This window comes from Trachymyrmex septentrionalis, unplaced genomic scaffold, assembly GCF_001594115.1.
Source record: "Trachymyrmex septentrionalis isolate Tsep2-gDNA-1 unplaced genomic scaffold, Tsep1.0 scaffold44, whole genome shotgun sequence".
NCBI classification, from domain to species: domain Eukaryota; kingdom Metazoa; phylum Arthropoda; class Insecta; order Hymenoptera; family Formicidae; genus Trachymyrmex; species Trachymyrmex septentrionalis.
In genome coordinates this window covers 3,169,956-3,195,822 of record NW_017305611.1, presented here as the reverse complement: position 1 = coordinate 3,195,822, position 25,867 = coordinate 3,169,956, and the positions used below count along the sequence as shown (strand labels likewise).

Sequence of the window (25,867 nt, the reverse complement as noted above, 5' to 3'; positions counted from 1 at the left end):
TTGGCAACAAATCAAATATTCGAGTGTATAATTTTATGCGTAAAAAAATCATACATACACGTGTGTTTCCTCGATCATTTACCGACCCTCGATATAACCACGGTTGACTTTGTATTCCTTGGATAAAACATAATTCGCGATCAACATTACCGATTGTCGATGGTCGATTATCGACTGCGTGGCCGTGGCGCCGCCTGACGGAGAAAATGCAGATGAAACGGGGCGTGCTTATTCGATTGCGTCACGAGAGAAACTCCGTTTTTCCTAGTCGCAGTCGGCCATGACGGCGGGTGCGCGTAGAAATTAGATAGAAAACGTCGAGTCGAGTGAGTCGAGGGCAGTGCCGACAGTGGCCGTAGTGGTATTCCGACTACCGGCTGATCCGTCTGTCGTCTCGCGATTATTCGCGGCATTCGTGCGGTGAAATAATATCTAGGAGGAAGACGGAAAGCGAGGAGAAACGAAAAGTGGGAGACGAGGAATTTGTCGCGGCGTGACCGGGGCGGCGTCCGCATCGCGATTCGCGATACGCAATTTCTCAACATCGCCGCCGTTCTCGGCTCTCTCTCTCTCCAAGGACTATTTGAAAATGGCGCGGATAACAAGGGCCGTGGTTCCCGTCCTGTACGGCGTCGTCTCGTGAGAGGACCACCCGCCGAACGGACCTGTCGACAGTCGAATTAACTGCGAGAGAGAGAGAGAGAGAGATACAATTGTTTGTACGTGTTACGTGCGTTACGCGGTTACGCTACGCAGGCTACGCTACAGCGCAGCTGGTCTGGTGTCGCCTGTCTCTCGCTTGACGCTTCGACTCCGCTTACCGCTTCGTGGTTCGCCGTTCGAGGTTCGCCGTTCGAGGAAGGAGGATCGGTGAACCAAGCCCTGTTTCCTCCCGCCCCCTCACGTCGATCGCCCGTGTCATTGTTCGCCGCGCGTTCCGCGCTTCCTCACGCTGGTGCGTCGTACACGGCGAAGGCTGCTTTCGCAGGTAAGTGTGCTACTTGCCGATATCGCCAGTGATCGCTCGTCCCGTCCCGTCCCGTCGCCGGCACGGTGGTTCCGCGGTTCCGCGGAATCGGAGGCATCGGTGACATCGGAGCGATCACAGCCCGATCGAACGCCCGACGATTCTCGATTGCGTCGGTATACGAGGTCTAATTGTCTGACAATTGTATATCAAAGAGTGTTCAGGTGTTTTTGTTTCCATGCCAAATTACGTATAGTAAGTAGACCGAAAATTTTACTACTATTAGGCGCAGTAATAAATTTAATAATTCGTGATCTCATTAACGCGCGCCCGATACTGTTAAGATACTTATTAAGATGCTGTTAGGTATCTTGTCAGAAAATTAAGTAAAACCGAACGTAAGCTTGAACGATATGTTTTATCGTATGTTGTATGTCCTAAAGCGACTCTCGACAAATGACAGTTCCATCTTGGACACCGAGCACACTCATTTCGTATCGACGACCGTTTTCTTTCGACCCTCCCCTCGCTTCGCCTCGTCTCGTCTCGTCTCACTGCGAAATCCTCACCTCCGAATAGAATTGCGATTCCGGACGAGTGCATTTAAGTATCATGAGGGGAAAGCGATGAAACGTGGGGTGCGAAAAAACTATTGTGAGTGACGAGGCAAGCCGGCAGCGGTGCTGGCTGCATATGTCGTCGGGGTGCCGGGTGCAGGCTTACATGCAGGACGTGCATCGATCTGTTCGGAGACGGCGAGGCTTGAAATTTCACCGCGTGCACCTTTCTCTAACAATGTTCAACTGCGACACATGAATAGTTCACAAGTACATAACACTCGTTTATGTGAATAATATGCATAGAGAGGATACGATCAACTCGAAGAGTTGATCGCATTGCTTTCTACGCCAAACCAAGCCAAGCCAAGCCAATTCAAGCCAAATCAAGCCAAGCCAAGCCAAGCCAATTCAAGCCAAACCAAGCCAAGCCAAGCCAAGCCAAGCCAAGCCACGCCACGCTATTGCGTGATACGCAAGTGGTAGTAACATATAACTAAAGGAAGCGCGGATTACGAGGCGTCGTCATATAGCCGGGACAGGTATCGAGCGTCGATGGTACAGATCGGTTACGGGGATATCGTATATATACACCTATCTACCGGGTGTCCCAATGGAAGAGACAGTGCGTGAGCGGCAGCGACGCGATGACGCACCAAGGTCGAATGCTCCAAGTATGAAGTAAGTCTCTCTCTCAGCCAGAGCTTCGCATTCGTTTCGTTTCGTGACAAATTTGAAAGAAAAATTACTTTCTCAAATTCTCATTTCAGGCGATCTTCGTCAGACGAGAGTTTGGAAACTAGGAATTACAGGCGTGCGTGAAATTTGATTTAATCTTTCGTCGGGAAAGTCGATACTTTTGACGCGATCGTGCCGTTACGTTCAATTGCGCTTGAAACGTCAATGAACGGACGAGAGAATGATGGACAATGAACGACGGAATTGTTGCCAACAACAAAAAACGCTTCTATTGAGTTAGCAAGAAAGTAATTGCGTTTTTTTAAAAGGTATCTATCAGTAAAAACCGCAATTATTTTCTTACTAATCAATATAAATATATCTTGATAGAGTAAAGTTTCAGTTTTAAGAATCTTTTTTTTAAATTAACTCAGTAACCAAAAATCGTAGGAATAATTTTAAAAAACGATTTTGTAAGGAAAATATCAAGCTTTCACGATAGGTAGTCGAAAATTTTCTCAAATTTGTTTTGGGCACGTTACAAATTCACAAAGTGAGAAGAAAATTTTCCGTCTTTTTCAGCTCGTAGTTTCTGATAGTTTTATATATATACACACATAATATATATATATATACATATATGTAAAAATTACCAAACTTATATTGTACAATATAAACTTAAAAAACGTGGTAAGTTTTTAAAAGTAGAGATTTCAAGTTTTAAAACCCTTTTTTTACATTTAAATTTCATTCATTATTGACGAAGATATTGTCTACACAACTTTGACCTAAAAAAAACGCAATTGCCCATCTAGATACGACCTGTAACTTGCGATTTGTAACTTGCAACGTATACCAGAAACTACGGGGAACAACGTCAACGACGACAAATTTCCCAAGCAGCAACATGACACAATGATCGCCGCTCGTTAGCTCGTGACACGAATCTCGTCGACTAGGAAAAAGTATCGCACGCTTTATTTTAAACCTGACGTGGCTATAAATAATTATTACAGCAGATAGATCTCCCCGATGTATAAGATATATCATGAGTATCTTATTCGATCGGGATTAGGCTTTCAGATACTCTCTCTTTAACAATTCAGTTTACTAATTCCTACAGTTCATTTGGAGGCTCGTGCAACTTGGATATCTCATCGGTTCTCGCTTTGATTCCCTTGCGTGAAAACGTCGATGCTAATGCGATTTCAAGCTTTAACGAAGCACGACTACGTCGAGCTCTGCCTCCAGTTTCCGGCCGTTTCACCGACACCGCCGCGCCCGCGCCACTCTGCCGTGCGTCGGCGTCGCGTCGCGTCGCGTCGCGTCGTTCCGGTTTCAGTGATCGACTCTGAGGGCAAAAATGCTTCTCGATAGTGTGCCACGCGCATTCGATACTTTCTACATGGTACAGTATATAAACTACTCTTCGAGCACGATGCGCTTGATATATAATTCTAACATCGTATTCTACATTTTTATTTCTGTCTTTTCACGTTATAACCTTTGCTCTTAATAAGATGCGAATATACCAGCGGTTAACCGTGAAGTCGGTGAACAGGATTTTTGTATAATCGGATCATACATATACAATGATTTTTCTCAAACGGCTCGTTGCGATCGCGTTTAAATGTGATGAGACACGCTGCAGATTAACTTTTAACAGGGTAAAAATTGTATATAATTGACATTAATTAAACATATTATAGAGCTTATAAATATACCCGTCTTTCAAATCAATATTATTATCTAAGATCTTATTGATTTTTATATTTAACTTGCGTTACGTCTTTTTGCTACGTTCAAGATATAATATTTTCGAGCCATTTTTCTCTCATTCGAAAATCGTTGATTCAAACATAAAAACGTGGAACGACGAAAGCGACGAGCGATACTAGTTGTGTCCATGATTTCCAATCTTCACAGAATGTAGGAATTAGTGCTAACCTTGGCGAGAAGCCAAGATATTTGGTCATATCTTTCCATAAACAACTACGTACCGGTTCAATTGGGTCAATTATGCGTTCTGCTGTAAAGCACTATTTTCGAAAGACGCATCATTCAGGCTGCGTACATATAATAATTTTAGCTACATCTCTCTCCATCTCCTATTGAAAAATGTATGATTAATGTACTCTCGTATGTGCACACTGGAGAAAGCTAGCAAAGTTTACAGTCATTATTTGAGAAAATCTTGAAATCTTGAATCTTCTCCAAGAATTTTATCACAATTTGAAGAATTATTTCTTCAAAGACTTTCATCTTGTTTGGCGAGAAAGTTTTATTTTTATTTTTATTTTTATTTTCACAATCGGGAAAGAAGAATTTAAGAAAAATTTAAGTTTCTGTAATATTTAAAAACATGCTGTAACTTTGACTGAAAAATTCCAAAGAATTTTCTCCAAAGTTTCAGCAGATACTTGTGTATCTATTATATAAAGACCCTGAATTTTAATTTCATTCACCTTTCCCAGCAATTTGTTATTTGTTTTGAAGAAACATGTGGTCTGTTTTCTGTTCCTGCCTTAGAACTCTCTTTCAACAAAAATATCAAATATATATACCTTTCTCACTTTAAGTTCCAAGAGTGTGTACACTAGTTCATCCACAGAAAACAGACCTCTGGCAAGGGATGCGAATTGTGAGGAGACATCTCAATCTCAAGTCGTAATTCTCGACACAGTTTTCGCCAGGACGTCACGACCAGTCACGACACGATATTGCCGTTACATCTTGTCCGTGAGACTGCTGGCTACCGGTACTCGTGTCACAAGTTCGTGAACGTACACGCGTGTGCACGACTGCACGCGGGGCATACATTGACGCATGCAAGCGTTCACGTCGAGGGAGCAGCCGGAAGCAAACGGTAACGTCGAGTTTTCTAGACTTTTTTGAAGCCTGTTTTCGCACAATTTCAACGAGTACGTTCAATCGTTTTCGTTATCGCAGATGTCTCTTCTGTTTAATTATTTTGTTCTAGGCATGGAAACGCTTTGTCGCCGTCGTATTTTATTACGACTCAAAAGAGACTTTTAAGCCATGGGAAAACTTTCTGATCCATTCCTCAAAGAAATCACACAATTACTTTCACTGTCGCGAAATCGTCGACCTTGGCATTAATACATTCCTTCGCATTCTTAGAGTTTAACGCTAAAATTGCATTAATCGCTATTTGATTAATGCATCCTTTATCACGTTGGAAAAAGTGACAGCATGTTTTTCATGTTTAACATGAAAAACATTAAAATCATTAACGATGAGCCGTCTCTCGGATTTATCGGTGGAATCGATCGCGACGTAAAAAGAACAGAGGAAAATTCATTTGCCATGCTTTTTGATCGTTATCGGTGCATCTCGCGTAGGCGAGCTATTCATACGCCTTGTACTCTGAGCGCGATCAAGATGAATGCACGCGTCATAAACACGAGTATCGTACCGTATAGTTGTTCTTGCGCCGAGAAAGATCGTCGGCGTCGGCGTCGGCGTCGGCGTCGGCGATTCTCCAGATGCAAACGTGTGCGAACACGGTGACGTCATTTGAATTGAAAGGAATCTGATATCGTGCAGCTGAGAGTGGCTGAGAGGGAGACGTGGAATCGGGCGCACGACTATTAGTATTCGCTCGGATACCGTACGTGTATAACGTATGGGATGACATTGAATACAATTGTCACATGAACATAATAACATTCCAGTAATATCGTTTACGCTATACCGTGATCCAACGGTTCTCCGCTCTTTTGTGAGCGTGGGTGCTCGGTAATGCGTAATGAGGGTACTGTAATTATTCGATTGTCGTAGAATATGGTAATACACACTGATAAGACCTATGTGCGCAGCTAGCACCCTGTTTTTAGACTTTCGATATAACTGTTCGCCATAGTTTTGCGATGCATCGTGCGGGCGGGCTCGCTTCGACAATATATTGCTTCACTTGATTACTATATATCGTGCTAGGCACGCTTAATGCAACAACTACCATCGCCGGTATGCATATTAATCGAATTACCGATCTTTATCGACTACATTTTCAGCCAAATTGCTTTGTCGTGCAATCGTATTGCATTATGAAGATATTGCGAAATCGCAGACCGTTCAGTTTCCTTCATTTTGTTCCTAAATTATTTTTATTCGAGATGAGATATGATGGACATAGTTTTAAATCTTTTTAATCTTTTAAAATAAAGTTACTTATAACTCTATTGAATAAAATTATCAAGTACATGACGTTTCATGTTATGCAATTAATCACTGCGATTAGCATAGCGTACAGGTCAGTGAACTCTTGCATTATTTTGACGAGAAATCTAGATCTGTTAGAACGGGAATTCGACATGGTTTACTAGAATTTCCTAGCATTAAAATTGTAATTATTTTACTTTTTTTTTTTTTTTTTTAATTAAATGAAAATGTTTACCGTGTACGCAGCAATTTTAATTGCGAAAATTTTTCAAATTCGCGGTGTCGGAATCAGATCTTAATGCATTAATAAAGCGTTAAGCTGTGTTTTACGTTGGGCGAATATCTTAATTCTCTTCATTTTAGTCTTAAATTTTTACTAAAATTATATCACTTTGAAACAAGATGTAACGTCAGTTAACTGACGTTATATCTTTTTTCAAAGTGACATAATTTATAATCTATTAAATACTTCATTCGTTAAGTATGCCATTCAAGTTTGATTAATCATGTAGCTGTGTGACAAGCATCTCCGGCGGAAATGGTGACGATGAGACGTCTAACCAGACTCGGATACTTGAAAGGTGAACGCCAATAAGGCGTGGTCACGTTCACTACGTGGCACTATCGCCACTACCTGACACTGACTACCGGCTATACAATGAACTTGCACTGATGTTAATCCTTGCACACAGAGCTACGTTTTCGATCTCTATCATTCTTTTTTGCTATAGCATGTATCTTTTTATTTTATAATAACAATTCAATTATATAATAATCAATTATATCTCTCTTTTCAGTTTTTTTACTCAGCTTTTTATTCAGCTTTTTACACGGACATTATTGTCTCGTTTAAGAAACAATCTCTCAGACTAACTATAAATTTCTGTTCTGGAAAAAACGCAATAGTAAAATAGTAAATTTATATGTTAACAACACTGCAAATTCTTTATTATTTATGCAATATATTATATAGTCATATTATATACACTATACTGACAATGTAAGATAAGTACAATTGTGTAAATTTTAGAATTGGTTTCTATGTTTCTTATAAAGGTTTCTAAAAAATTATTATAAAAGATTTCTGAAAAAATTATTCGAGTATAAATTTACATCTATTCTGATTTATTTTTTTGTTATGCTTTCATGGCACGTTTAATCTTACTTTACGCACTTCACTTGGGCTGCGAAACCCCATCTCAAATCGCATCGTGGTTGTTCCAGCGTACGATGATCCCTTCTTTTTTTTTATCTTCTACCATTGACTTTTGACACATGACTCGCGTTTTCATAGTCCGTGGCAATCTCGCACTTTCATTTCCACTGAAGAAGCGTAAAATCAGGGATGCGAGACGTTTCTTTTACCGCTTGGCGGTTTCCTTAGATTTGTACAACGGGACAAATCAGATAAATGCGTTCTGAAACAAAGCAGGTCGGACGTGATAACAAAAAAAAAAACGCGATGCAACGCGATAACGCGCTTTTAAGGTTTGTGCTCGCGTTAATTTTTTCCATCTAGAATCTCGTAGAATCTTAGGTGCGGACTTGAGATAATAGATATAAGAGAGAATGTCTTATTTTCTTGAATGCGAGAAGGCGATAGTAAAGCAGGTATATTAGCAATGAATTGATCATGAATTAAATACTAAAAGTAAAGTAAATGAAATCTTTAAAAGACTCTTTATATTTTTTAGAAATTAATGAAATATTGAAGCATGTATAATTGTTTTGTAATCTGATCTATATAAATATTTTAAAGAATTTAAAGTTTTGTTTGATAAATGTGAGAATTAAAAATGTATGATATAAGTAATTCTGCTATGTTATAATATTATATAAAACTGCAGCGATCTATTACGTTGCAGGATGAAGCATATTCTCCGCAATAATACTCTCGGCTTTCGTTGAACGTCGATACAATATGGGTACGCCCCCGTAATTATTATAAATTACGCGTCATACGCATGCACGTACGTATCTCTTCGACGATGTGAGTCATGCGTGCTTGCGTGTGACGTGATTAAAGTGTACTGTATCGTTCGTATTTTTTCATTGGTCTCTTCGTTTTTTAACCCGCCCGTCTACTTTTAAAACGCGCACACAAATATACACAGTAATGTTTCGCCGTAGCGTCTAAGAAAAACATACTTGATTTATCAGCAGTGGTATCCAAGGCTAAAACGCGAGGCCATGTGTTAATCGTTTTTAACATTGTTCTATCAGTTGTTATATTTTTCAAAAAAAAATAACTTTAATAGTTTTTCTTGTGTGAATATATATAATATATATAAACAAATGAAAATTACAGGGCGATTGACAGCTATCAATATACACAAAGTAATAAAGTAAAAAGAAAACTTTACTCCTTTATTCCACAATTTACGATGTTATCTAAACAATTTTTATACATATATTTGCAAATATATATGCATTTAAATATTTTACGAATGTATTTTTTTAGAAGTTTATGTAAAATTTAATGATTTTTTAGCATTGTTAATATTTTTTTAGTTTCTCTAGTGATGCCGAAGCTGTTATTTACGTATCCTTTAAATCTTTTCTAATTTTAGCGTACGCTTTGGTTAAAATAGTCCAGCTATCTTATTGATCAAATATGTTCTGCGCATATAATGATGTGCACGCGAATTCCTAAAAAGAAAGGTCTTCTGTTTAATACAGAGATATACGATGCGAGATATTACTTATTCAACATACTTTTCCTTACGTTATAAAATCTGTACTTCGAAAAACTAGGTTAATGTCGCAGAGTTATGTTTATTATATTTTATGAATAATTCGATATCGCTATTTTATCGGGAAATATTTGTGACATGCAAAACGTTCCATGGATTACGTTTATCGATAACTTGATAATAAGACATAACATGATACATGATTGAAGACATAATGTATGATTGAAAAATATTGTTATGAATATACAAAAATATTTTAAAAAGTAGATATTTATATTATTATACATACATTGTCTAAAAATACAATTATTTAGCACGATTATCTAGTCCTGTGCTAAAAAGTTGAAAAAACAGCGGAGGAAAATTGAAATGCGTCGGCAAGAATCATTAGTATAGGATCCCTTTCATGTTTTAATTTCGTGGTTCAAAGAAACGTTTATGTGTTTTCACTATCCCCGTTATTTCTCCCTTGTGGAATACGCTATGGACTTGAAAAAAATCTCATTACAGAGAGACCAGTTTGTTTCATGCGAAAGAAAAGGGTTGGTCAGCTGTGTGATGGATGAAAAAGCGTGGAATTTTTCTCGCGAGCCTGAGGCGCGATAAGGATTGCTTTTTCAAATCCATGACGGAAAAAGAGGATGTCTACATTTAGTCTCCTACAAACGCACGACAGAGATAGTGTCTTTTGATCGTTATTTGCAAGTCATTTGTTATTTTTACTCGTACTTTTTCGTTCTTACTTCTTTTGCGATTAATCAACACTCTATTATTTTTACTTTCTCTACCTTCTTTTAAATCTATAATCATCTATCATCCCAATTCTACCATTTACCTGTCTGACGATATCAATTGCGATATGTCTTTATACTTTTTTCTTTGTCTCTTTTATAAAAAAAAGAAACGCGCTAAAAGCACGTTCCTTTAGCTATGTTTCAGCTGTGTACTCTTATCTTCCCATTGCTATCAGTTGGCAGGATCGCGTAGTCGGTTGTAAAGCACGTTTCGCAGAAGTCGTTATTGTTGGCCACCCTCCAGTAATTTCACCCTCTCATCGAACCCCTTCCGCGTCGCCCTTGTGTTGCGATGGCGATCATTTCCTGTTTGCTTCTTGTATCGCGGGAAATATAATTGCATTCATATCTGGCGTTAAAATGTCAATTGATTGAAAGAAATAATTTTGTTAATAGAAAGCGATTTGGAACGATTGAGAAATTTATTGTTTCGATTCAAGAAAAATGAGTCGATGTTGTCGGATGATAATTTTAAAAGACATCTGTGAAGAGGGATAAATGAAACTGGAGTAGCCAGAGTAAGGTTGAGTTACCAGTTACTTCCGAGATAGCAGTAAGCCGGTCGGGCCCTCATTTGGCCTTTTAAATTTTAAAGAGACCTATGAAAAGACTCCGACCCTTTTTGCGCTGCCTTCATGAAACCGGATCTTTAAATCTCCTTTTCGTCCTCAGGCTTCTATTTTATGAGCCGTCGCACAGCAGGACAAAAATCCCCCCCAAAAAAAAAACTTGTAAAAAATGATCTTTCACATCTTACTTTGAGCCTCATATACTGGATGATTTGTATCCTTATTTTCACGTGTCGCTAGTTTTATTCCATAGGGCATATAGATCATATAGATATATATGAATTTATTCAAGATTATCTTCATACATACATGATGTGCATATAATTGTTCTATTTTATACAAACAACGTTAATTTCAAGTTACCAATTTAATATTTAAAACTAAAGTGTATATCTATAAAGTGTATATCTATTTCAATAAGATTCTTATTTCTTCCTGATACGTAAGTATAAAAAGTATGTGATATTTTACGGTAAAAATGCAGAAATCAGAATTGAATATTGTTAAGTTAAGTATTAATTGAATTTCGGTCAGCTTTTTTCGTATCCTGCTCGAGTGCGTATCGCGTGGGTTTCAGGTTCAGACGTGTGTGTCAAAGGGCTGATTGTGAATGAGAGGGGTCGTTCGCGTGATCCCTGGCACACGCCTACGCGCACACGCACAATGCGTTTCTCTTCGTCAGCTTCCGTGCCTGTCCTTTGGCGACACCGTCTTAATGAAAGAATTCATGCCTCGTCAGACACGAGCGGCGAAATTCTCTTAATTGACGATACAGAACAAAATTTTGTATCCTTCATTTCCGTAAAATAAAATTTTCCCAACATTTTCAAATAAGATATACGAGTATAAGAAGATGTGAGATGTATCGAGCTAGAATTTTTACAAAAGAAAAAGTATAAAATTATTTACAAATAAAATAAGGTTTTACTTTAGGAATTATCAAGTTGTTTCATATTGAAAATTAAGAAAACTAAACGACCTTCAATTGAGCTTTACACTTTTGTAGCAAGTAATAATTCAATTTCAGCAATTTCAAATCGCCAAAGGAATATTGCTGAAGTGAGTCTTGTGTCTCACGATTTATTTTATATACATTACGTACCAATGGAGATTCCCTCTCATGCAATCTATAATAAATACTGATATTATTAATTAATACTGATATAGAAGACATCGTAAAAATAGTGCGATAAGCGCCTATTATATTGTAAGTGTTTCAAGATAAATTCATTAATAGATTGTTAAAAGAGACACATTCAAGAGATAAATTCACGTGTCCATGAAATAGATACTGGTTTCCAAGTTTCCATCGTGCGGAATAATGTACGTGCGATCTGCATGCGTGTGTATACCGTCGTTACTACCGTCGCGTCATCATCGCGACAAAAGTAATCGCCAGTATTACCTCATCAATCCAGTAAAGAACATGTGTATAATGGGCGTCCGCTTCCAGCGATGACGGCACTCCTTTCCTCCCGTCGAATTCGCATACCGCCGACCGGTCGTCTGAACGAAAGAACCTCGTCCTAATTCGACGCGAATTAAAATATGTTTCGGCATTTCATGGGAGGATCGCCTGATTCCTGCTTAATTCTCTCTTAAACTGCAAATAGCACATGTAACGTGCAATTGAAACTAACATCACTTCTCCCGCGGTTACGTAAAAACTCCAGTAAAATTTCAGTGAAACATATACAGGGCAGCATTAACTTTATTCGATGGAAGATTGAACGTGGAAGAATCGCGAAACTGTAGAATGAAAACCGAACAATAATCATCAACAATAAATCTCGCGCGCTTGAATTAATTGCGATTCTCATAAAAACGCCCTACAAATACTCGGTGCGCATGCTCTGCTGCAGCAGATTTTTATCGAAGCGAGTTACACACTTGCTTAAAATTGCCAATAAAGGTATTATTATTACCTTTCTTTCTTTTTTTTTTCTATCGTGCTATTTTTGAGTGCTTTTTATCGTTGTGACTCGTGACTCGCGCTTGTTAATCGCCTTTACCCAATCGCCGAATCACCGGACCGTAGTAAAAATAGTGTAGAGTTGTTACGTTATCTAATCAGCAAGAGGCTTGTCATGATCGTTGATAATTTCGTGCTAAAAGAATCACAGAGATATTTTTTATTTCAAAAAGATGAACGTTTTTTAACTGTTCCGCTTTTTTCAAATTGAAATCGATAGCCGTCTACGGGTATGTGTGCGCGCGCGTGTGTGTTTCGGATTTTTTTTCATTTAAATTTCGCCTTCAATGTGTTTTACTTGCTACGCGAATTGAGTGGCAAATCAGAAATCGTCACTTCATTGACCTAACTCTTATTAGCCAGTTTACGAAGCTCTTAAAGGCTCCCTCCGGGAGCTTCAGAATGTTAACGACAATCATTTTCTGCGGCATTGATTCCGTACAATTGTGTCTGAATTACTATTTGTCCAATGCTGTCGAATGAGGCCGCGATTACGCTCGGCTCGAGTTGCAGGCAACATGATGCAAATTCTGCAATCTACGAAGCGTGTCGGTCAGGGTCGCTGCTCTTACATAGCGCTGCTTTAAAGCTCCTTTTTTTACACAGAATCTTTGTCTTAAACCTTTTCTATAATTACACTAGTAGTTACGTTGCGTATTTCGCACATGCTATAAAATATATAATATTGTAACATTGTCTCTTCCCTCTTTTTTTGCGGTCCAAGAATACATCTGATAAATTGATTTGAATAGCAATTTTTCGAATTAAAATCAAAGAATGGCTCGATAGATTTTTTTTGTCTTTGTTAGTACATTTTCGAGAAATCTCATCGACAGTCGCATCATGAGTGTCATTTCGCAGAAGACAGAAAGCTTTAATTGCGTATGTGCAATTTGTAATTCTGAAGAGAGGGGTGAGTAGACCTGCGGCACACTTACGCGACGCGCATCAATTCATCTGCAAAATCTCCAAAGTATCATCAGCTACTTTATATAATGTATTATATTTAAGAACTTTTATAAATATTAACGTATCAGAGGAATATATGAGAAACAAACGTTCACATTATACGGACGAAGATTTTTATCGTTATGTACAGTAATATTATAACCGTAAAGTCTTTCGTTGAATGAATAACTTTACTCTTGTTATTTTTATTTTTATCTTTTATGTAATATTTAAAGCAAACGCGAGTTATGTATAGAATTATACGTTGCTTTTATCTAGAGACGAATGATACGCCTATATGCAATCGATATGTACACATACCCTTGTCACTCTATTCATTCTTGCCAAGTTCAAGGATGCCTACCCTACACACTCGAGGTTCGACGAACCTTGGAGCAACGACTATGTATCTTCGTTCTTCATTAATAACGAAATCGCGACTGGCGGGTGCACCGCGAGACACTTGGACTTGCGAACCCTCGGGAAATATTGATTATTTCACCGCGTGATACCCTCAGGTCGTCTAGACGGGATCTATAATGAGATATACCACATCGCGACACGCGACCTTCTCCACTCTACCGACAACGTCGCAATGGAGATCGCAATCGCAGAATAGTCTCGAGATAAGTCATGCAGACGACGTTCTCTTCCGATAATTTTGTAAATTTTGATATCTTTTCTGGGGCAACGATTGTTCCTTCGTATTGTGAAAAGAGAGCCGAAAAGAGTCTGTGTTGCTTGCGTGACTCAAGATGGTTCTCTCATCGACAAATCTAAATTACGAGATATACATAAAAATTCTTTAGTTTGAATATTAGATAAGACTGATATATTTTTGATTGATTTTTGATTGTAGGTATACGAATAGAACGAAAACATGCCGGAAGAACAGAAAACCACTAATGCTCCAACGGAAGCAACGGCGGAGAATGGGACTGGGACGAACTCGCCCACAAAAAGCCCAGTTAGCAGGGGAAAGATGGCTCTTGCCAAAATTACCCTCCTTGACGGTACTGTAAAGGATTTCTACATCGATGTAAGTCGTAGAAGGATTTAGTCTATGCGTGTACATATAAGTTAAATTATATTTTATTTACTTGACGTTGAGAGATGTTAAATATTGGATTGCAGAGGAAGGCGAGGGGCCAAGAACTTCTCGACATGATTTGTCAAAGCATGAATCTGCTGGAGAAAGATTATTTTGGTCTTATCTACGAAGACAGACACGATCCGCGTAATTGGTTGGATCTTCATAAGAGGATCACGAAATTTGTTAAAAGTACGTGGAAACCATTATGAAATTATAACAAATATAATAGTATTATATATGTATCGAGAAGTTTCTTCTAACATTAATGTATATTTTTAGGTGAACCATGGAAATTTAATTTCGAAGTGAAATTCTACCCACCAGACCCAGCTCAATTGCACGAAGATATTACGCGTTATCAATTATGCCTACAGATCAGAAACGATATTATTACAGGGCGTTTGCTTTGTTCTTATGTGACACACGCTCTTCTGGGCTCCTATCTGGTCCAATCAGAAGTCGGAGATTACGATTCTGAGATACATGGAAGGACGTACTTGAAAGATTTTAAATTTGCTCCCGACCAAACGCCTGAATTAATTGAAAAAGTGATGGATTTGCATAAAACACACAAGTTAGTTTTATTTATGCATGCAAACGATTTTATTCTTTCGACTATTATGATGAAGAAAAAAAAAAGTGTATTTGTTGTTCGATTATGTAACAAAATCAATTTTTTTGTAATTTTTTTTAGAGGTCAAACACCCGCCGAAGCAGAATTGCATTATCTCGAAAATGCAAAGAAATTAGCTATGTATGGCGTAGATCTTCATCCCGCGAAAGACTCAGAAGGTGTTGATATAATGTTAGGTGTATGCGCTTCGGGTCTTCTTGTTTATAGGGATCGTTTAAGGATTAATAGGTTTGCCTGGCCAAAGATATTAAAAATATCTTATAAAAGGCATAATTTTTACATTAAAATCAGACCGGGCGACTTCGAACAGTTTGAATCTACAATCGGTTTCAAATTGGCTAATCACAGAGCAGCGAAAAAATTATGGAAAGTGTGTGTGGAGCATCATACTTTCTTCAGGTAAATAATAATTAGACAATTAGCTTTTTTTTGTTTACGAAACAACTCAATCAAGTGAGAAGTTTTTTTTTTTTTTACAGACTCATGAGTCCGGAGCCTGTAAAGAAAGTGGGATTAATTCCACATTTAGGGTCTCGTTTCCGATATTCTGGAAGAACTCACTATGAAACGAAAAAGACTCCTATTGATAGACAACCTCCACAATTTGAGAGATCTCTGAGTGGTCGGCGACTCACGTCCAGAAGCATGGATGGTAAATAAAATTTTTATCACTTGTGGATGATATTTTAAAATATGAATGTATGACATAATAATAATACGATGGCTTAGTAGATATTTAAATTGCCACAATTATTACTATAGAACATCATACATTTATTCAGGAGTATGTCTGATTTAAAACATTTTCGTTAGGACCAAGCATGCACAAGCATGACTTTTTATTATTGGAATGGTTTTTTTTTCTAAATTAATATATCGATTTATTATGAGCATTGTTTTACTCTGTGTAAAATATTTTCAGAATAACCATTATATGAACCACAAGTGCCTTTTTATAATCATATCTTTAAATCTGTTATACTAAGATGTTGAAGTAGTGTGACTGCCTTATACAGCGTTAGGTGGGCCTAAACCAGTTGAAACGTATGGCTCCGAACCAAGCAAACGACATACTATGAGCTATGAGCCTGAAATGCTTCCTGATGATATAGAACATATAGACAGACGGCCTAGTCCAATCAAGAAACAAAAAGAGAAGGTATTGCATTTATGCGTTCGTTAGAGAGTATTTCTTTTGTACTTAAAATAACCTAGAGTGTAGAGTATGCATGAATTCTCGTCATGCGAACGTGAATCCGATTTTTGAGTGACAGTAAAATTTATGAACGATATATATGTCGTAATTTTTTAACTCTGCGGTCTACGCTTTCAAACTAATCTTTTAATTACAAAAAAATGTAATTTATAATAAATAATTTATGATTTACGCGATATAACAATCATTCATGATAAAATAAAAAAATGCAATATATATATATATGCATATAATATTCTTGCAAAAATTTCTACCAGAGAAGTCGCGGAACACCAATTGGCTCACGTTCTCCATCAATGCGTGGGTGAGTCAGTAGATATATTTTTTTCACATGTTTATACATATATAAATTTTGTATTGATATATTTGTAGTGTTTTGTACATACAATATATTTATTGACTCACCTACGCATATTGCAATAAATTTTAACGCACACTGTACACTGATTCGGATCCAGTATATAATGTTGCAATAAAAGCATGGCAATTTATAATAATTATATAACACATATTATAGAGTTGTGAATCACATATTCTTTGGCATAAAAGAATAAAATTAGACTTGATACGTTAGTAAAATTACATAAAGATGTGCCAGGAAGTCCATAAGTTAAAATTTTTTTTTTCCTTTGGAGCATCGATATTTTGCTATTATTAACTGACACATAACTAACACCGATAGCTCACACGAAAAACAAGTGCCGGAACAACATCAGCTAGCAGTACCAGTAGCCTGGAAGGAGAATATGATGCAGATCGTGGGAGAAAGGTATAGAATTTTACCTGGAACATTATTGTTTAATTAATTCTATATATTTATCAATGTTGTCTTTTGTATGTGACCATTTGGTGTTTTGTTTCTTCCAATGCATGTTGCTACGTTTTTTTTTATTTATATTATATTTTTTGCAAAACTTATTTATATATATATGTGTATACGGCCATCGCCTCAATGTGGGATGTTAGTTATTCATTTAAGCATTTAGCAATATTAGCAATATAAGCATGTAGATAAAATCCTTAGAGGATTATTTTGCTGTTGATTATTGTAAGTCGAGAATTTCAATAAACTTTAGGTATAAACTTAGGGATAAACATAAAATTAGTTTAGTTCAGCGATTGACTGTTATTTAATAAGAATATACTATTTGAATGTTGCATTAAAAATTATTAGATAAAGCAAACATTTAGTGTAATGTAACGAAATAAATTTTTAATGCAAATTATGATAATTATATAACATACATATTTTGAGAGCGCAGACCGTAATCCATAAAGCATGCATTGTATCGTTAATAGTTATTCTGAAACATTTTTAGTATTATTTTTTAGTATTATTTTAGCAATGTAGCAGCTTTATGCTTGTTGCATGAAGCGACGTGTGATTGGGTAAATTTACTTGTAGAAACCGGTCGGAGGAATCGCTGTCCTACCGCCCGGTGGTCTATCAAAAAAGAAGAAGGATAAACAGAATGAAAACGAAAAGGAAAATCACAATGATCTGAATAATACTGATCTGATTAATGACAATGCTCATCTTGACAATATTGATGATAAATCACCATCTAAAAAAGAATCAAAAAAGAAGGATAAAGAAACCCCTGAAAAAGTGGATAAAGAAAAGAAGGAAAAAATTAAGGTAAGCTTCATATTGTGTCGTATGCGCGCGTTGTTGCTTTTTATGAAAAATAGATGTGTATAGTTTAGAAAAAATATAATTTTTAAATATTTTTTTACAAGTGACTTTTACGATTAGAATTTATATATATATATATTATATTTTTATATATATTATTACTATTATTATTAAATATTTTAATTCAGTAAGTATTCCATCAAATTTCAATAGTTATATGAAAGAATGTTCTACTGAATGTGTAATTATTTTTTAATTGAATACATACATCCGCATAGTTTGCACGGACATTAGTTTGTATTTTTGCAGAAATAATAGAGTTGCATTAATATATATAGATATTATTAAATGTGACAAAAGTTTATTAGAGATATACGTACATACATACATACATACATGTGTGTGTGTGCGTGCGTGCGTGCGTGCGTGTGTGTACATATTATTTATATTATGTATAGCATGTATATTTTGTATTGCATGTATTTTGTGTATTATCCAAGAGTCCTGTTGGCGGTTTCCTGTTTATCAAGAAGGACAAGGATAAGAAACAGAAAAAAAACAAAGAACTTGATGAATCCATGGATAAAAGTGATGCCGAATCAAATCTTTCTACATTGGAAAAACAAGGAAAGGAAGTTGATAAGAAAGTAGATAAAATCCAAGAGCCTACAAAATCTCAGCTTCCTGGTTATACGAAACCTTACGATTACGAAGAAACAGAAGTTTCATCTACAAAAAAGCCATTTACTCCACTTGGTTTTACGTACGAAGATCGACCCGCGTCGCCAGGTATACAGGACCAACCATCGCCTACTTCAGCTAGTCGGAAAGCTACAGGATTAGCATTTAACTATGCGCCGGGAGAAGAAAAGAAAGTAGCAGAATCTGTGGAGAAAAGAAAAACGAAAGAAGCGGACAAACAAGCACCAGGTTTAAAGACACCAGGGCTCAATTATGTGGAATCTGCTGGTCTTAAAGAGCAGCAAAAGAATGCTGTGAAAGGAGATATTGAGGATCTAACAACGGCTTTTATCACTACTGAACGTCAACATGGAGATACTATCGGTCAGCCTGTAATAATTCCACCGGCACCAGTGGAATCCAAACCAGATTATCATATTCTGCCTCTTCCCGATGGCTCGAGAATTATTGGCGGTGTTATTTATACCAAAGAAGGTAAACCACTAGATCAAAATCATCTTGGACCAGATGGTAGCAAAATAATAGATGGCAAAGTTTGCGGAAAAGACGATAAACCACTGAAGAAGGCAGATTTCGGACCGCATGGAATTCATATCAGCAGTGGTGTAATTACTGGGAAAGATAACAAACCTTTCCATCAAGAAATATTAGGTACAGATAGAAATTCGATAAAGAATGGAATTATTTACTCTCCAAACGGTGAAGTGGTGAAACAGTCTTTCCTCGGGCCGGATCATGCGGTGGTTAAAGAGGGTAAAGTATTACTAAAGAACGGCAAACCGATTCAACATTGTCAATTAGGTGCAGACGGAACATACGTGAAAGAGGGTCTCATATTTACGTCGGAATCTAAACCTATGACTCAGGGAACGTATGACACAGATGGAAAATACATAGTTGCCGGTATAGTATGCAACGAAGAAGGCAAGCCTTTGAATCAGATCGCAGTTATACCTGACGATACGTTCGTTTACGACGGCTTAATACATGGACGAGATGGAAAATTGCTTAATACGGGCAAGTTAGGTCCCGAAGATCATTACATCGCAGAGGGCAAGATTCACTCGAAAGACGGTAAACTGATCAAATACGATTCTTTCAGTTCCGATGGCTCTGTCGTGAAAGATGGCGTAATTTATTCAAAAGATGGAAAATTTTTGACCCAAGGATCTTTGCTACCGACCGGTGCTCACTTAAAGGATGGCAAAATTGTCGGTAAGGATGGCAAACCTATTAAACATGCATTTTACAAATCTAATGGTAGTTTTGTGAAAGACGGTGTGATACATGGAAACGACGGCAGACTCATGAGTCAAATTCCATTAATAGCCAACGGTCATTTCATCAAAGATGGTTTAGTGCACAACAGAATCAATAAGCCATTGTTTCAAAGTCTCTTTAAGCCCGACGATCTTGTAATCAAAGAAGGTACATTACGCAACTCGGACGGTACAGTATTGTCAAATGCTACTCTTGGCCCTGATGAATTTGTAGTGAAAGATGGCATGATTCTAGCAAAAGATGGTAAACCGGTAAAGCACGAATCATTCGGTTCGAATGGAAGCTACATAAAGAAAGGTATCATTCACGCGAAAAATGGAAAACCCCTTAATCAAGATTCGCTGGTACCCGAAGGTGCAGCTATTAAAGACGGCAAGATATATAACAAAGAGGGTAAATTATTAAAGTTCTCATTCTTTAAACCGGACGGTAGTTATATCAAAGATGGTCTTATTTACGGTAGTGACAATAAACTGCTGAACTTGAATGCAAGTTTACCGGAGGATAGCTTTATCGTCAATGGTGTAATATTCGATCATTCGGGAAAGCCCTTGAGTAGAGATTCATTTGGATCCGATGGTTCATACGTCGCAGGTGGATTGGTCTACGGTAAAGATGGCAGAATCATGTTGCAGGGTGTATTTGGTCCCGACGGTAATACGATTCGGAATGGCATTATCATAGGAAGAGACGGCAAGCCATTGACTCAAGACGATAAAGGTCCAGATAACATGGCAATCGACAACGGAAAAATCGTGGATAATCACGGAAATCCGAAAAATCTATCCTCATTAGTACCCGATAGATGCTACATACAAGATGGAGTGGTTTATGACAAGAATGGACAGTTATTGAAACAAGGTGCTTTTAAGCCAGATGGATGTTACATTCGAGATGGTCTTACATACGGCTGGGGAGGCCAATTACTGAATGCGGGATCTGAATTACCTGGTGGTAGCTATATCGAAGAGGGTAAGTTATATGGAAAGGATGGAAAACCCTTAAATCACGCCGCGTTCGGTATCGAAGGCAACTTTATCGAAAACGGGATCATTTATGGAAAGGATAGAAAACTGCTCAATCACGGCACGTTCAGCAATGATGGCAGTTACATACAAAACGGTTTGTTGTATGGACCAAACGGAAAACCATTGAACAAAAAACAGACCATAATCACTGTTACCTCCGTTCGCTACGGGTTAGTTTGCGATGATGATGGAAAACCCTTAAGGTATGGCAATTTTGACAATGAGGGCAGCGTGGTTAAAAACGGCAGGATTTATGATGATGCAGGAAGGTATCTCAATCAAAATATTTATGGCCAAGATGGTAACTTTATTAAAGATGGTTTGATTTATGGACGTAATGGAAAGCCTCTCTCTCACGAAACCACCTTACCACCGGAAAGCAGTTTCATAAAAAATGGCAAGGTTTACGATGCGAATGGTCAGCCCCTAACACAGGAAGCATTTGGACCGGAAGGTTTGAAAGTTATACAGGGTGTTGTAGTAGATAAAACTGGAAAACCGGTGAAACAGGCAAACTTTGATGCCGAGGGAAATGTTGTCAAGAATGGAATAATTTGTGCGCCTACTGGGAAACCGCTTGATAAACACTTTACGACTATCACAATCACGATGGTACGTAGAGGATTGGTATGTGACAAGGATGGAAAACCAATCGCACAAGCACCGTTCGGAACAGATGGTGGTTTCGTTAAAGACGGCAAGATATACGACAAATTCGGAAAACCTTACAATCAAGAACTTTTCGACGAGGATGAATCGTATGTGAAAGATGGTGTAATATATGGAAATAATGATCAACCGATAGACAGCACGACTATTCTAAAGGACTTACAAGAGCTACCAAAATCTACTTCTACGAAATTAAAGAAACTTGTAATTCCAGCTGTGATACCGACAATCGTGAAAACAACAACGAAGCAATCGGTAGTCAAGGATCAGGAAGGTGTGACACAAAATATTCAAGAAAAGATTGAGGATCTTACACCCGGTGGTACAGGCCAAGTTACGGTCTCTACTCACGTCAATAAGGTGATACACTTGAAAAGAATAAAAGATTAACTTTAGATACATAACGATTCACTCTTAATACGTTGAAAATTGAACATCACATCATATTGAACAAACATAAGACCCTGCATGCTTATAAATTAACATATAAAAATTACAATTTTTTAAATTATTATCCAATATAAAATACTTTTATTTATTTATTTTAATATATTGCATGAAATTGAATGATAGATCTGTTTAGAACGCAACTCAAATCTTTAAAATTTTATGAATGAATGTTAGCAAAGAAATTAAAATTTCGCAGTTGTCTTGTCATTTTTACATAATTTTATATAAATGATAAACTCTTTCTTTGTTGTTTATTAGTTGATATTTCATGTCATAAAATGTGATACAATACGTAGAAATCATTTTCTTATTCATTAATTTACACTTATTACATTTTCTAATTATTATTTACACTAGTTATATACGTATTGAGATCTTAGTCACATGGTAGTTGTATTTAGGCAGAGGCACCAGATGATGGTAGAACTCCATACATGACAGCGACAGCTGTCACTACACGTACCGCCACGATGCATGAAGATCTTGAAAAGAATCAGAAGACAAGTCAGGTTTGTAATAAGTTATATTAATGTTTCTTTTGTAGAGTTAAAAATTATTCGAAGCTTGTGCTGTATATGATAAAAGTAGTGTTGATAAATATTTGAAGTTTGATAAACTTTTATTTATATGTTCCATGTGTTCCTCATTCCTTTAATTTTACCTAATTATTATTTGCTGTACTTTATTTTTTACATTAGGTAGAGGAAAAAACTGTAGCGCATACAACCGCGACTAGTGCGACGAGACAGGAACAACGTGTAGTAACTCAAGAAGTTCGAACCACGAGTCATGTGCTTTCCGGCGAACAGGTAATATCACTTGTCTCTTTTTGAGAAAGATACGCTTGAAATTAATAGGTGAAGCATGTAACCGTTTTTGTAAATTGCTACACGGATTATTTGGATTTTGATCTATCATTTAAATATTATCGTTTCATATAACTGTGCTGTATACATATCATCATTTCGCATAGGATTGTAGCACATGTAAGGGATCACTTCATACATATATAAGTATAAATAATTATATACATTAATGTGTGTGTGTGTGTGTGTGTGTGTATGCGCGCGCGTGTGTGTGTATAAAACATTAATATATTGTGAAGGTCTTCAGTTTAGAAAGTCGTACTTTATCTTAACACTTCATATTATACATGTATAAATTGTGTTCACATTAAAATATTATTCATTTATGATTAAATCAATTAAATATAATTGTAATAGCATTAATTTAACAATAATAGTATCATTTATTCATACTCATTCGGAATTGTTTTATTTTTTATTTTTATTTCTTGTAAATAATTTTGCTGGCTTGGTTAACACGTTGCATGGCGTAGCTGTTCTCACGAAGGCTAAGTACATCGAGCTCAAGCAGTGGAGATTCGGGTACACCAATTGATCTTGACGATGACCAACAAGCTTTCTACAATCAATATTATCAGGTAATCTATCGAATAACAGCCGCAAAATTTTCTTCTATTAATACGGAGCGGAAGATAACGCATATTTAGAACAACGGGCAACAGGTATTCATACACACGAAAAATTTTAGCATTTTGCCTTGCCAGCTAACCCAATGCGGTGCATTTGCATTAAGATATGTATTTTTGCTCATATTATATATTTTTTAAATGTATTTTGCATTGTTTTGTACAATGTAAAAGTGCGTACGAAAAACGTTCTACAACTTTAGCGCGTTTCGTTGGACATAATGATTAAAAATACAGATGTAATATCTCTTTTCTTTTCTCTCTCGTGTAAATGTGAATAAATGTATCTCAATATATAGATATATATCAAATTATGAGATTAATTTGTCTTCTCGATTCTTTTTTTTTATTTTAAATTTTAATATCTATTAATTTTATATCTTGCTCTTTATTATTTTTATGTCCCATATATTGTTGAGTTCTTAATAGTAAAAGAATTTTGACTAAATTTTGATACAGGGAGATCCAGCTGTGATCGCAACTGAGAAGCACGTTTACACTGGAGAACCGGATAGTAATGTAACAACGACAACTACAGTACCTGTAGTGGCAACTGAAACAAGAAAAGTAGCGCTTGAAAGTGAAGATGGTAACTATAGCGCCACAGGAGAGATAGTCAGTACGCAAACTATATCTAGTAAAACCCGTACTGTTGAGACTATCACGGTTGGTATCATTATATCTTAATCAGATTTTAATATTGTTTGCGGCTATGTCTATAATTCTTCAGTAAATACTGATTGTGTCTTACAGTATAAAACGGAGAAAGATGGTGTAGTTGAGACGCGAGTGGAACAAAAGATAACGATACAATCGGATGGTGATCCGATTGATCACGATCGAGCTTTGGCAGAAGCGATACAGGAGGCCACTGCTATGAATCCAGATATGACAGTGGAAAAGATAGAAATACAGCAACAAACGGCGCAGTAATTAGTGGAGGATTGTCCTTCATACATACATAAAAGGGCACTCTTGGTCTATAAATAACACAAACAATTCGTAATCTTAGAGACTAGAAAAACAAATTGGTATTTACAATACATACTATATATATTGGATGCATTGTTTAATGCATCATAAAAAGAATCAGACTGAAATATGCTATAAAAAATGTCAATAAGTCTTTAAATATTTTATGAAGTTAATATAAAGCAAGGAACAATAAAGCTTTATACCTTTTCTTGTAAGAGAGTCAAAGAAAATTTCTGTACGGCTTGCCCGATAATTCGAGCTTAAACTCGATTGAAAATTGAGTTTGATAGTTGAAATATTGATGAAATCTTTTTGAAGAGAGAATGGTACCTCGTACTATAAACTACAGTGTTCATATTAAAATAATTAAGAAAGTGTATTTATATACACGGAACATAAATAAATAAATATTATATAATGTATACATAGCTATGTATGTATGTAAACAAATGGATAAACTATTTATACATAGTTATGGCGATAATTATATATAATATATATGTATAAAAGACGGGGTGCCCTGCAACTTAAAAGTTTTGATAATTGAGTATTTCATAACAGTAAAAAGAGAAATTACAGTCATACAAGAAATAATTAATATATTCAACAGTTATTTAAAATTTGCAATAAAATATAATACCAGAATATTCCAAATTAAGATACTAATGTCGAAATATTTATAGTCAACCAAATCTATTAAAAGCATATTCCTCTCGATTTATCGGAATCCTTTGTCCTCTAATGAAAGCTCATTACTTTCTCTGTTTCATCTTTGAGTGTGATATATTACAAGTTGTTAACAGTAACCAAAATATTCTGATTCATAATATTCGTATAAAGAAACAAGTAAAACACGTTGTGCAATGAGTTACATATATATATATATAAAACATAATTTTATCGATCCGTTAAGAAAAAAAGACTTCTCAAAGATGAATCAATAGAAAGTAAGATCAAATAAAAATTAAGCAAAATAGTTCTACTATATATTGTCTGTTGTAATGCTTAAATGCAATAAGATAAGCTTCTCGGCAAAAGGTATATGTATAGTTCAACTATCTGTGAAATCGATATTTGCTTTCCAAACAGTTATTACTAGAGCGCTACTTATTAGAGGATATTCGTGCGAGTTCCCGTGTCGAACGTCGAGCACCAACTACGCACGAGTATATCGAGTGTTTGATAAAGTCAGATGACACTGAATTGACAATCTCGACTAGTGCACGCAGTAATTGTTCCGCGTGCGACGTGGGAATTTTGCACTAATCCTGTCCAGGCCCTGGTTATTACATAACATTATGTGACAGAGTCAGAATATAATGTGTTACATA

General features: G+C 36.5%; 1 protein-coding gene across 3 annotated transcripts; it reads left to right on the top strand.

Annotated features, from left to right (window-relative positions):
- The first annotated feature begins 170 nt into the window (after nucleotides 1–170).
- On the top strand, nucleotides 171–24,906 carry LOC108751422 (mesocentin). Of its 3 annotated transcripts, XM_018491618.1 has the most exons (15): nucleotides 172–988; nucleotides 14,220–14,399; nucleotides 14,495–14,642; nucleotides 14,733–15,027; nucleotides 15,148–15,486; nucleotides 15,567–15,739; nucleotides 16,104–16,246; nucleotides 16,986–17,072; nucleotides 17,709–17,942; nucleotides 18,440–21,979; nucleotides 22,471–22,578; nucleotides 22,768–22,878; nucleotides 23,409–23,513; nucleotides 24,021–24,227; nucleotides 24,315–24,905. In XM_018491618.1, the coding sequence occupies exons 2-15, from the start codon at nucleotides 14,241–14,243 to the stop codon at nucleotides 24,492–24,494; spliced, it is 5,829 nt and encodes a 1,942-aa protein (XP_018347120.1). In that variant the 5' UTR covers nucleotides 172–988; nucleotides 14,220–14,240; the 3' UTR covers nucleotides 24,495–24,905. The 3 variants fall into 3 exon arrangements, with proteins under 3 accessions (XP_018347121.1, XP_018347120.1, XP_018347122.1); XM_018491619.1 differs by lacking the exon at nucleotides 16,986–17,072 and having other exon boundaries at nucleotides 171–988; nucleotides 24,315–24,906; XM_018491620.1 differs by lacking the exon at nucleotides 23,409–23,513 and having other exon boundaries at nucleotides 173–988.
- The last annotated feature ends 961 nt before the right edge of the window (nucleotides 24,907–25,867 follow it).

Coding starts and splice junctions, on each gene's coding strand:
- LOC108751422 (XM_018491618.1), top strand. CDS start 14,241: ATGCCGGAAGAACAGAAAACCACTAATGCTCCAACGGAAGCAACGGCG. Junction 17,943..18,439: donor AAAAGAAGGAAAAAATTAAG/GTAAGCTTCATA, acceptor GTATTATCCAAG/AGTCCTGTTGGCGGTTTCCT. Junction 22,879..23,408: donor ATGTGCTTTCCGGCGAACAG/GTAATATCACTT, acceptor TGCATGGCGTAG/CTGTTCTCACGAAGGCTAAG.